Source organism: Tachysurus fulvidraco, chromosome 15, assembly GCF_022655615.1.
Source record: "Tachysurus fulvidraco isolate hzauxx_2018 chromosome 15, HZAU_PFXX_2.0, whole genome shotgun sequence".
NCBI lineage: Eukaryota > Metazoa > Chordata > Actinopteri > Siluriformes > Bagridae > Tachysurus > Tachysurus fulvidraco.
Window position 1 is genome coordinate 5,055,987 of NC_062532.1, and position 13,481 is coordinate 5,069,467.

The 13,481-nt window shown below is 37.2% G+C and overlaps 3 protein-coding genes across 11 annotated transcripts in view; 2 read left to right on the forward strand and 1 right to left on the reverse strand.

Annotated features, from left to right (window-relative positions):
* Positions 1 to 8,240, forward strand: part of LOC113651602 — a 45,997-nt gene extending 37,757 nt beyond the window's left edge. For 2 of the 3 annotated variants that reach the window (XM_047801212.1, XM_047801211.1), the window contains exons 6-10: positions 3,578 to 3,895; positions 6,044 to 6,280; positions 7,137 to 7,238; positions 7,440 to 7,523; positions 7,769 to 8,240. In XM_047801212.1, the coding sequence (XP_047657168.1) occupies positions 3,578 to 3,895; positions 6,044 to 6,280; positions 7,137 to 7,238; positions 7,440 to 7,523; positions 7,769 to 7,941 (914 nt within the window). In that variant the 3' untranslated portion in view covers positions 7,942 to 8,240. The remainder of the gene's footprint in view (positions 1 to 3,577; positions 3,896 to 6,043; positions 6,281 to 7,136; positions 7,239 to 7,439; positions 7,524 to 7,768) is intronic. The other variant, XM_047801213.1, reaches the window with a different exon arrangement.
* The window catches only part of LOC113648365, a 261,316-nt gene that overhangs the window by 49,541 nt on the left and 198,294 nt on the right, over positions 1 to 13,481 (reverse strand). The gene's annotated exons all lie outside the window — the stretch shown is intronic.
* The window catches only part of LOC113659134 (carcinoembryonic antigen-related cell adhesion molecule 5-like), a 569,148-nt gene continuing 566,641 nt past the window's right edge, over positions 10,975 to 13,481 (forward strand). The window contains exon 1 of one of the 3 annotated variants that reach the window (XM_047801200.1): positions 10,975 to 11,109. In XM_047801200.1, coding sequence (XP_047657156.1) covers positions 11,055 to 11,109 — 55 coding nt within the window. In that variant the 5' untranslated portion in view covers positions 10,975 to 11,054. The remainder of the gene's footprint in view (positions 11,110 to 13,481) is intronic. The other 2 variants (XM_047801202.1, XM_047801199.1) reach the window with 2 other exon arrangements.

The following is a 13,481-nucleotide window of genomic DNA, read 5'->3' on the forward strand; positions in this document are numbered from 1 at the left end:
TGGACTTCTGACTTTAACACACTCCCTCAACTGGAGAACGGGACCAGCACTGTCACACTGAAACAAGACCATCAAGGAAACATCACCTGCCATGTAGAAAATCACGTCAGCCGTCACCACGATACTGCTGAACTCCACCAATGTCCTGGTGAGTCTGTCTTTTATAAAGAAGGATTTGATGAACAAAAATCCAATGCAGCAGTTTGTGAACACAGAGACAAAACAGCCAGATCCAGACACATCCTGAGGACAGCCTTGACTAATCCTGCTAGTCCCCATATACAGTCTTTAATAATCCCACCTGCTCCTTAACAAAAGTTTAAGTTTAGTTTACACTCTCACAGACACTCGGAATCCACCGACAACTCGGACCCAGCAGGATAGCTTCCTGCTCGGACCAGCTTTTTTTTCGTCGTTACCCCCCTCTTATTCGAATTGTCGTTTTCCCCCGGACTGTTCCGTCAGTCTATCTAGATCCATTTTAACCGTCGTCTCTCCCTGGACTGTTCCGTCAGTCTGCCTGGATCTATTTTAATCATCGTCTCTCCCGGACTATTCCGTCAGTCCTCTTGGACTATTTTTTCTCTTTGTTTTCTGGTGCCCATCGCCCTGCACCTTTTTTTCCCCGGTGAGGAACGCTGCTCCATTTCCGGTTCCGCCGAGGAGCACATCGCCTCACTTCATCCACGGGGGGTGTTGCAGGCCCATGGTGGAACATTCTTGCTCCCCTCACCGGCCTTCGCCGTGGTCCTTGCTCCCCTCATCTGCCTTCGCCGTGGTCCTTGCTCCCCCATCTTCCTCGCCGTGTGCCTCGCTCCCCTCCCAAACCTTGTCGGGATTTGGCGCTTCGGGAGCCGCGCCTCTAGGGGGGGTACTGTCAGGGATCAGCCCGTACTTTCGGCCATGTGTGTGTGTTATTGTTCCTCGTCACGTGTCTACTCCTCCTTCATCTGCTCCTTCCTGTCTCCACACCTGTTCCTCATTGTCATCATTGTCCTATGTATAAATGTTAGGATTCATTAGTTACGTTTGGTTACGTTACCTTACCCTAGTCATTGTTAAGTGTTGTCGTTTGTATTATTTCAGTCCTCGTTAGTTTACTGTATTTGTCATTATCACTTATTAAACCCCATTCCTTTGAAGCTATCCTGTGTACGGGTCCGTCTCCTTCCTTCCCTGGTTGTGACAGTATGAAGGAAGGGAGACAATATGCAAACCCTAGATTTAAAAACTAACAGACTACACCACCCTGGGACTTTCACCCAGGGAACTATGAATCACTTCATGATAATATAAGGATCACAAGTTCGTTCTACTAATAAATGACCAAGAGACGTGGGTACAAAAAATACATTTCATTTATTAATACAACCACCAATCATTTAAAATATTTCAGAATGATGCAGACAAAGAAATCAAAAGTCTTGCAGGGCTGCAGCTGATCGGCACAAGACAGGCTGAAACAAAAGTAGACTTAAATATCCACACCATGCATGTGCCCAAATCACTCACACACACACACACACACACACACACACACACACACACACACACACACACACACACACTCAGTGCTCAGTGAAATTACTGTCAGTGTCATTACTGACAACACAGGTACACACACGGAAAACACGCTCAAGAAAGAGGAGGAAAGTCAGCCCTCTCTGACTTTTAACAAAACTCAGGAGAAACCCAAAAATATATAAAAAAACTTCAATAACTAATTACCACAGTCTGACTTCGGAGTCAGCACAAGGCTTCCTCCATTGAGATAGGCTTAATAAGCACATTAGCAGTGTCAGAGAAGGGTAACAATCTTGATATAATTAAAAAAAAATTAAACCAAATATAAACAATTACAAAACAAAACAATTTGACGAGGAACAAAACAGCAGCGTTGTCCCGGGTAACAGCAGAAATCCTCCGGAACCTAGCAGAAAAATGTCATGCACAATAAACAAGTGCAATTTAAATGTATAAAACCCAAAACTCTTAAATAAAATGGTATTACATACCGGAGAAATACAGCTGTCCACCACACCAAATAGACAGATGCAGTACAGATCCGGTAATAAACCGGGTACAGATAAACATCGGATAACAAAAGAACGCTAACAGGGGGGATACATAACAGTTAACTAAACACTACACCGCTTGGCATTTAAACTAGTGTCCCACTTAAAATGAATAAAACAAGCTCACATACCTGAGGATATACAGACTGTCGCAACTAGGCTTTCCATGGGAACTTAATGTGGGGAATTTTGAAAATGTTCCAAATAGGAAACTTAACAGATATTTATGGAAATTTATGGGAATTTACAGGAATTTATGGGATTTATTTGGAAATATAGGGAAATTTATATAAACTATATCATATATAAACATAAACAAACATTTTGTTTGGTCATAAGCAGACATGCATGCAAGGTAATACACATTTTAAAAATGACATCTTGACTGATTTAATTAAAAAGTTTTAAAAAAAAAGTTTTATTAAAAAATAAAAATTTAATTTAAAAGTAGAACTTTGATTCTTTCATTGAGTAACACAAAAGCATAATAAACATCAATATGCTTGTAATGAACATAATAAACTTAATAATTGTAATAAACATTATTTTGTAGAATGTAGAATAAGGTCATGCAGAATAAGGCATTAATAGGTGCTTAATAAGTACTAATACATAGCAAATATTCTATTAATATTCATGCCAATAAGCAACTAGTTAAATGACCCTAAAATAAAGTGTTACTGTGCATGTTATGGAAGAACACAAGTACCTGCAGGGGGTTTGGCCTCATTGGCCCTCCAGTAAGCAGTGTGCTGTGTGCAAGTGACCGAGGAATGCAGGGTACAAATTCAAATTAAATTGCATTAAATCTTGTTGTTTTAAACAAAATTATGCTGCAAGATTTTTTAACTACATTTAAGATCCTTGTTATAGGCAACTCTTCATTTTTTTTTTTAAATTCCCAGTTTATTTCCATATATTCCCGTAAATTCCCATATATTCCCGTAAATTCCCGTTAATTCACATATATTCCCGTTTCCCATATATTCCCGTTCATTCCCATGGTTTCCTGCCTTGAAAATTCCCGGAGTTTTGCAACCCTAGTCGCAATAGAGTTTGTTTTAGGCCTTTTGCCTTTAGGAAGCACTACAATAAAACATACGTGCTGCATTAACCTGTTGTACGACCACAACAAAACCACTTAGCAACGCTGCTAACGGCTTCTTACCTCCCAGGTAACTGAAGGTGACTGGAACAAAATACAACTGCAGCGCATCTATAGCCGCACAATATAACGCTTTGTATTTTGTAAATTGGAGTCTTTGGATTATTTTGGTGAAAAATGCTAATTTAATGGTGAACAGAATTTTAAATAAAAGAGTTTGCTGAAATATTTATTTATCGCTTAATCACTGATGCCATTTTTTCCAAATAAAATCCAGCAAACAAGTAAATCAGTTGGAGAAGATAAACACATAGTTTTGAAGTTTATACAGATCAGAGGTGTGTTTCAGTTTACAATAATATTAACAGAATGCTGATGATTTTTTCTTCCTCTGCAGGTTCACTGTTTCAGGATCATGTTGTCTGTAGATTTAATCAGATTAAACAGTGTTATGTAGCTGTGGGACAACGACTGTACCTGCAAATGCCGCTGGAGGATGGGTTTGACCTAAAGACCACTGGTTTAATTTTAAGATATAGAAAAACCCAAAGTTCCCCACCAACACCACATCTCCCAAGATGGCAGTTTGTTAATGATAATAAAACTATGATACTAACCAGTGCAGAGAGGAACGACTCTGGAACATACACTTTAAACATCTATGATGTAGACGGGAGAAGTAAAGGCAGTTATACTCTCCAGGTGAACATTGAAGGTAGGACCACACAACCTCTAATCACATCACACAGCACACTACAAGTAAAATATAAACATTTATCCACACTATAGACTTTCTCAAGATTTTGTTTTATGTTTTCAAATTTATTTATGCAAATCATATTATTTATTCAAATTCCATTTAAAAATGCAGATATGTCCATATTTAATTTGACAAAAAATCTAGGATTTTTGATGTTAGAAATTAAAACTCTCAAAAGAAAATCGTTGTTCCTCTACCTCTTTTTGTTTTTAGATTATCTTCATGTATTTCTGATTTGTTCTTGTATTTCTGGTTTGATAATGTGTTTAGTAATTTATTCTGAGGTGTTAATCTCTAATCTACAGCTCAGGTGTCCTCAGTGAAAGTGTCCTACAGCTGCTTGTCCTCTGGAGTCATGAAAGTGACCTGTTCTGCTGATGGAGACAACCTTCACTTCAGCTGGACTTCTGACTTTAACACACTCCCTCAACTGGAGAACGGGACCAGCACTGTCACACTGGAACAAGACCATCAAGGAAACATCACCTGCCATGTAGAAAATCATGTCAGCCGTGACCACGATACTGCTGAACTCCACCAATGTCCTGGTGAGTCTGTCTTTTATAAAGAAGGATTTGATGAATAAAAATCCAATGCAGCAGTTTGTGAACACAGAGACAAAACAGCCAGATCCAGACACATCCTGAGGACAGCCTTGACTAATCCTGCCTGTCATAAAGTCTTAAATAATCCCACCTGCTCCTTCATAATATTTGATTTCTCATTGTTGCTCCTCTATAAATTTTATCTCCCACTTTTAACAGACACTACTGAGTAATTCTCTTTACTCATCCACATACATTAGTGATTAACCGCACACACTCACACAGACATTAGTGATTAACCCCACACACTCACACAGACATTAGTGATTAACCCCACACACTCACACAGACATTAGTGATTAACCCCACACACTCACACAGACATTAGTGATTAACCCCACACACTCACACAGACATTAGTGATTAACCCCACACACTCACACAGACATTAGTGATTAACCCCACACACTCACACAGACATTAGTGATTAACCCCACACACTCACACAGACATTAGTGATTAACCCCACACACTCACACAGACATTAGTGATTAACCCCACACACTCACACACACACACTCACATAGACATTTTTGACTAATCCCACTCACAAAAATCTCATCAGTCATCTTTTACTGAACACCCCAAAGTGTAAAATATCATTGAATGCCTTCATAAATCAAACAATATTTGGGTAGAAAAATCGTTATCACTGATGCTGTAATCTGTATTGATTGTTATTTTTTCCATATTATATCAAAATAAGTAAATCAACTAAGAAAATAAAAATAGACAGGTTTGAAGTTTATACAGATCAGAGGTGTGTTTCAGTTTACAATATTAACAGAATGCTGCTGATTTTTTCTTCCTCTGCAGGTTCACTGTTTCAGGATCATGTTGTCTGTAGATTTAATCAGATTAAACCGTGTTATGTAGCTGTGGGACAACGACTGCACCTGCAAATGCCCTGGGAGGATGGGTTTGACCTAATGACCACTAGTTTCAACTTAACATATAGAAAAAACCAAAGTTCCCCAACACCAACACCACATGACTCAAGATGGCAGTTTGTTAATGATAATAAAACTATGATACTAACCAGTGCAGAGAGGAACGACTCTGGAACATACACTTTAAACATCTATGATGTAGACGGGAGAAGTAAAGGCAGTTATACTCTCCAGGTGAACATTGAAGGTAGGACCACACAACCTCTAATCACATCACACAGCACACTACAAGTTATTTCATAAATGTATAAAATATAAACATTCATCCACACTATAGTCTCTCTCAAGGTTTATTTTAATATTTTATTATGTTTTTGTCCAAATGAGGAGAATTATTACAAATGGAGAAATTTACATATTAACCAAACAACAAAAAACAATCTAGGCTTTTAATTTTGTTAGAAACTTACATTTTTATTTCTCACATATATATTTGAGTTTATGTTGCTGTCCCTTTGATTTCATCTTATATTTTTTGTTTGATTTTGTGTTTATTTGTTATGGCTTCTGTAGTAATTCATCCCGAGGTGTTTATCTCTAATCTACAGCTCAGGTGTCCTCAGTGAAATTGTCCTACAGCTGCTTTTTCTTCAAAGTCAGGAAAGTGTTCTGTTCTGCTGATGGAGACAACCTTCACTTCAGCTGGACTTCTGTGTCAATCACTCGGTTGGAGGACGACAACAAAACTCTCGTACTGGATAAAATACATAATAATAATGTCACCTGTCATGTAGAAAATCACATCAGTCGTGAGCACAATTCAATTATCCTCCTGACTTGTATTGGTGAGTTTGTCTTTTTTCTTTTGTATTTTCATAAATTATTTAACAGTAAAAGTATTGATGAGGCATTACTGTTACTTCTCAAGCTTTCTGAGAAAAAAATTATGCAGATCAAAAAATTAGTGTGTGTGTGTGTGCTTGTGTGTGTGTGTGCTTGTGTGCATGTCACGTTCAGTCCAACACTTCTGTACCAATATAATACCACATCTCAAAATTATAAAAGACAACTAGTACGTATAATAAATAAAAATAAATAAAATAAAACACATGCAATAAACTCAATTTTAAAAATCTTGATTTCTTATCCAAAATATAAACTTATACCTAATGATTTACAGTATTAACTACACATTACAGCTGTGTGCGTGACCTCAGAATGTAAACGTGTTGTGAAGTTAACAGAACACAAAGACTTGGCTTTATTACCTAGTAGATAAGATCAGAGATGAGGCATGTGTTAATGAAGTCATGTGCTACTTGTCAGGGATCAGTGCAGATCCGTCAGGGATCAGCGCAGACTTATGGCCATGTGCGTTTGTGTTTGTTTGTGTCACGTGATTGCCCTGTCTTCGTCTGCTCCTCCCGGTCATCACACCTGTTCCCCATTGTGTGTGATTGTTCCTGTCTGTATATATGTGAGCCGCGTTGCCATAGGCGGTGCGGCTTCATTAATAATAATGTCTGTTCCCTGTGTAGTGTGGTTTATGTTTGTCTTCCTCATGTATTAAACCCCTTTCATTTGAAGCTATCCTGCGTACGGGTCTGTTCCGATCCACCCCCATCTCATGTCATGGCCTGAATTTCTCTTTACATATCAACACCTTAAATGACTGAAATGTTTTTGTCTTTCTTCTTGTAGACCTCATTCTAGTGATCCTGAGCTCAGTTTGTCTGATTCTCATTGTACTAGCTGTCTTAGTGTTTTGTGTCTACAAGAAGAGACAAGGCCAAAGGATCGAAGGTCAGAAGCAATCTGTGTTTTTGCAGTTTGCACAAAATCATGTCATATTTGTTGTCTGGCATTTATTCAAGTCACTTATTTAAGATCACGCTTGATGATTTTATAAATTGTGCTTTATGATGATTCTGTAACAACCAATCATGTGCCAGATGTACAGGAGTTTTTAATATGGAGTTGAATAGATGTGTGTTTTGTTGACAGCCCCTTCTCAGGACAGCATGCAGCTTGTGTACGCGGAGGTCACCCACTCAGCCAGGAACAGGACAGACACAAGACCCAGCACGTGTAAGACTTCACCACACTTTAATAATATATGCACTGGATTAATCCAAATGCCTTTCATTGATTTATTACACTTTAGTACACACAAAGTTGTGATGGGTTCATTAGTACGGCCACATAATAAAATAAGGAAATCTGAAATGTTTAATGCTGTTTAATGTTATTATAAGTTAAAAGCCTGTTTAATACTAAGTACATGAATCAAATTGATTTCATCAGCGATTTCTGTGTGGTGTTTTGTGGTTCAGCCCCAGCGCAGAACGAGGGTGTGGAGTACGGCACGGTGGTCACATCCAATCAGAAGAAGAAAGAGGATGATGTGCAGTACGGAGAGCTGGTGTTTAACACTCCTGCACAAAAAAAGTGCAAGGTGCCCAAAGTACAAGAAGATTGTGTGTACTCAGGAGTCCAGCGCAGTTAGTGAGTGACACAATATCAGCCTGTCTAAAGATGCATCATTAACATAGTTTTTTTTTATTTAGTATTTTTTTACACATAGCTTTGTTACTATGATCATCCTGGTAGAGGAAGTTGATGGAATTCCACCCATACAAACTAAACCCTGCTTAAAGTATACAAAAAATGTCTACAAAAAAGAAATTAAAGAATTTATACCTTTTTTTTGCTGTTTAAATGTAATGCATCAGTTGCCATTTTAAATCCATAGTATTTTATAACAGTGTTTATGGTGTTAGTTATGTACAGTATTTTCCGCACTATAAGCCGCACCTAAAAGCCTTAAATTTTCTCAATAATCCGGTGCGCCTTATAATCCGGAGCGCCTTATAATCCGGAGCGCCTTATGTGTGCACTGAGTTCCAAAAATCTGTAAAAATGTTGTGTGACTTCGGTAAGCGCTCCGCTTGGTTGACTGTCGGACCATTTCCCGCTGACACAGAGACGTAATACATACACTACGTACGCTGGCAGCGATAAACCAATCAGAAAACATTACGTAATACGTACAATACGTACGCTTACCTCCGCCACGCCTCCGGTAGGTATACTACGGCTATGTTGCAAAACAACATTTGTTTCTTCCTAACCATTATGCGCTCCAAACTCCAGTCCAATAGGTAGAGGTAAATGCACCTTAAGTTGGTTTGCCATCCGCCAATAAAAATCAGATGCTTACGAGGCACAATACAAACTACAGGCTATCAGTTACACGGTTGTAAATGTGAATAGAGCAGCTGAAAGAATTCAACATCAATGTATCTATGGTTCGGAAGTGGAGGAAGCAAGAAAATGTACTGTGCCAAGTTAAGAAGACACAGTAGATGAGGACTTTGATGGATTTGTGGGAGAAGATTGATTAAAAAATAATGTGTGTTGTTAAATAGTAGAATAAAGTTCAACTAAACTCACTGTTTTGCTTCGGTTACCTTTTTTGTAGACCGTATGTTTTAGCATGCGCCTTATAATCCGGTGCGCCTTATAATCCGGTGCGCCTTATCATCCGGTGCGCCTTATGCTACGCTGCGCCTTATAATACGGTGCGCCTTATATACGGTGCGCCTTGTATACGGTGCGCCTTATAATACGGTGCGCCTTATAATACGGTGCGCCTTATAATACGGTGCGCCTTAAAATACGGTGCGCCTTATGTATGGGTTAAGTACAGAAATAGACCCGTAATTGAGACTGCGCCTTATAGTGCGGAAAATACTGTACTTTAACGAAAAAGCCTTTATTTTATCACATGTACATTACAGCACAGTGAAATTCTTTCTTCACAAATCCCAGGAATTTGAGGTCAGAGCACAGGGTCAGTCACGATACAGCACTCTGTAGCAGAAGGGTTAAGGGCCTTGTTTAAGGGCCCAACAGTGCCAGCGTGGCGTTTCTGGGGCTTGACCCCTAATAACCCTGAGCCTTAACCACTTGAGCTATCACAACCCTCACATCTCACACACACACATCTGACTCTGTACTCACAGCACAACAAAGATATCTTAACAAATATCTTTATTCTTGTTTAGAAATAAAGGATTAAATATAAATAAGCAGAAATATCTGTCTAAGGTATATAATATTTAAAATTATAAAATGTACCTTAAATTGGGATTAATATATAAAAATAAACAAGTTTTGCTATTGTTTTTCTTGTTTTATTTTCCTACTTGTAGACACACTTATGCCATCACCATGGTCTTTAATCATATGTAAGGTTTTTGGGTTTAGATGAAAATGAAAAAGAAGAGAAAATAAAAAGGAAGTTTCTTGTTGCAGTTTTTAGTGTTGAACCCACACAGCTGCAGCTTAGTAAGCAGCTCACACACTGAGTTGCTAAATTATTTTAACACCAACATTTCAGCTTCTCTTTAAGAAAAAAGTTGTACAGAAGAAGTGTTTCATGAGGCTGTTTTGTACCTTTTTTAAGTATTAAATGGCCAAAATGTTCAGCTTTGAATGAATTTTCAGTTTATGTCTAAAACTTTCTATGGAATTGATTTCAATGTCTGTAACTTGTATTTGTTAAAATGATATTTTAAAAAAATTATTTTGTTTATTGCCAAATAAGATTATTTTATTATTAATGTACAGTATTATCTATCATATATAAGACTCGATCACATTTCCATTTTATTTTCTTTGAAATAATGCCAAAAAAAGTCGTTCAGTTTGACTGTGTTCATGCTTGTGTGTGATATCGCACGTTCATGAGTGAGTGTGAAATCGTGCTTTAAGAATTAACACCTGAGGTTTTACACCCCTGTTAACTCATGGGCAGAAACTTGGCTGATCTATATTGTAATAATGAATAGAGAACATATTGCTGTAACTCATATCCTTTGTTATTATATTTGCTTTTGAATAAAGAATAAAATTTTAAAGTCTCTCAGCTTGTGTTCCTGGTGAAGAGCAATTGAACTGCTTAGTTCTAAAAATAAAACAATTAAAGAAATGATGAATCATTGATTTTTTCATCATTTCACATTTATCTGAAATAAACATGGAAAATATCAAACTCAGGATTTCAGGATTACATGGATGGGTAATACTTACAAACAAAGGCAGATGTAAGCGCATATTCTATTTATTATAATGTGCAAAAAGAACTAAAAGCAGGACAACTCTAAACAAAAACACTAGGAAGGAAAAGATACAAACATGAGGACAAGGATGAGACACGCTGTAGCATCAACAGTAACAAGACCATGACACAATGAGAAAACAGGAACTTAAATGATGTGGCACTAAAGTGATAATCCAACACAGGAGAACGTGATCATGGGGGAAATTAAACAATGATGAGACCTAATAAGGACCAGGCTGTTATGAGAGGTTTATAGACCCTGTATGACCATGTAAGTATGAGTGAGTAAAACATTTCCTCAAACAAGACAAACAAACCACAGCGCTTCTTTAACACTTTCAAGTCAAAGGCTGTAGATGGTGTATGGAACTTCCTGTTTCTCAGTAAAGTGGTATTAGTTCTGTAAAAGAAGCTTCATCTTGCTTTTGTAGTCGTTCATCACTCAGGTCCAAGATCTCCATCAAGTACAGAGAGAGGATTGTTCTCTGGACAAAATGAGAATACAGGTCATTTTTGGAGTCCTGTTGATTTACACCCACGTTGTCATGGGTAAGTTTTATCCTCTAATAATGCATGATTCTTTTATTTACTACATGTGCAGTTGTACAGTTTCTGCTTTATGAAATGAGAAATGGTCTAAATGTAGTTTAAACCTGTGAGATCAGATATCAGTAAATCGGTCAGCTTTTAATGAAAACTTCCTGCACTTCAAAAGTAGGGAATGTTATTTCTGTGAATAACTTCATCAATCAATTCATGTTTTAGAGGAAAAAATAAATAAATTCTAAGAAATTGCCAAATTTACCTCCAGAAGCAATAAACTGTCTAAAATATATTTTAATATATAATAATTTTGATCTATTGTTTATTAACCCTGTGTCCAATTTTCTTTTCCATTAATTACATTTACATTTACAGCATGTGACAGACACACTTATCCAGAGCGATGTACAAAAGTGCTTTTAAGTCTCTAACATTGAATACATTAACTCTGGGCTGTCTGTGTCGAATGTGCTGCTTTACAGCCAGACTGGTTTGGATCTTGGAGGATGTTCTGTGAGAGTGTTACACATCATCAGTGTTAAGATGTAGATTTAAAGGAGTCTAAAGCAAGTAAAGTTTTCACAGTACAGATTATGGCTGGGCGAAATGACAAAAATCTAATCACAATATACAATACAATACAAATACATAACCAAATTCAAATAGAGATAAATATTAATTTCATTTTAAACTTCGTAATTGTCTTTCTATATTTCTATAAAGCTGATTATATATATATATATATATATATATATATATATATATATATATATATATATATATATATATATATATATATATATATATATAAACCAGATGGTGATTTGTGACCTTTATTTCTATGATTCTTATAAAGTAAATTACAAAAAGAAAAAGAAAACGGGTCCCTTTAAGCGCGTGCGTGTGACGTCGGTGCACGTCGGACAGCAGAAAGCACGAGGAGAAAAGTTTTGCATGTGCTGCTATACACGTGTGTTGTGTTCCGTTTGTCGGGTTTGCGCTGGATTGCGTGTCTTGTTCAATACGTGCCGAGTTCGGTGTGTGAAGGTCTTATGATGAGGTTTCATATGTATATATATGTATATATATATAGTGTTTTCATACAAATGGTGCATCATCTATTTTATGCAATTTTGCATTATTTGTAAAATAGTATTTGGATGATATTGGTTGAAAAATTCTACCTCAGAGAAAGGTTTTCTGAAATATCATTTATCCTTTAATCAGCTGTGATGTTAGTATGATTTCCCTGCCATTTTAATTGTAAAGAAATTTTAACGACTGTGTAAATAATCACTTGTAGAAGATACTGTTTTGAAGTTTATACAGATCAGAGGTGTGTTTCAGTTTACAATAATATTAACAGAATGCTGATGATTTTTTCTTCCTCTGCAGGTTCACTGTTTCAGGATCATGTTGTCTGTAGATTTACTCAGAGTAATCAGTGTTATGTAGCTGTGGGACAACGACTGCACCTGCAAATGCCGCTGGAGGATGGGTTTGACCTAAAGTTCACTGGTTTAATTATAAGATATAGACAAAACCAAAGTTCCCCACCAACACCAACACCACGTCTCCCAAGATGGCAGTTTGTTAATGATAATAAAACTATGATACTAACCAGTGCAGAGAGGAACGACTCTGGAACATACACTTTAGAGATCTTTGATGTAGACGGGAGAAGTAAAGACAGTTATACTCTCCAGGTGAACATTGAAGGTAGGACCACACAACCTCTAATCACATCTCACAGCACAATACAAGTTATTTCATAAATGTATAAAATATAAACATTTATCCACACTAAAGTCTCTTTCAAGATTTATTTTTATATTTTAAAATTTATTTATGTAAATGAGGCTTCATCTAATTAAAAAATGCAGAAATGTACATCCACACTATTGTCTCTCTCAAGATTTTCTTTTATATTTTCATATTTCAAGTTCAAGTTTGTTTTCTTTATTGTCAACTAACCACATGTACAGTACATACATAGAGAATTGAAATTGTATTTCTCTCAATCCCAAGGTGCAAAATATTAACAATGGATTTTAAATAAAGCAGTGCCAGGCATATGCAGGTAAAGGGCAGATAAAAATGAGAAGACCAATGTGCACAAAATGACTGGTGCATGTTGTCGTATATTAGTGGGAGGGGGGAGTGGAAGGACCTGGGGATGAGGGCTTTGCGGGTGAGACGGGTCTCTTAAATGTCCTGGAGGGAGGAGCGAGACACAGATAATCTTCTCAGCTGCTCTCACTATGCTCTGTAGCATCTTCAGGCAGGATGCGTTGCAATCACCGTACCACACAGTGATGCATCTCGATAGTATGCTCTTGATGGTGCCTCTGTAGAAGGTGTGCATGATGGGTGGCGTG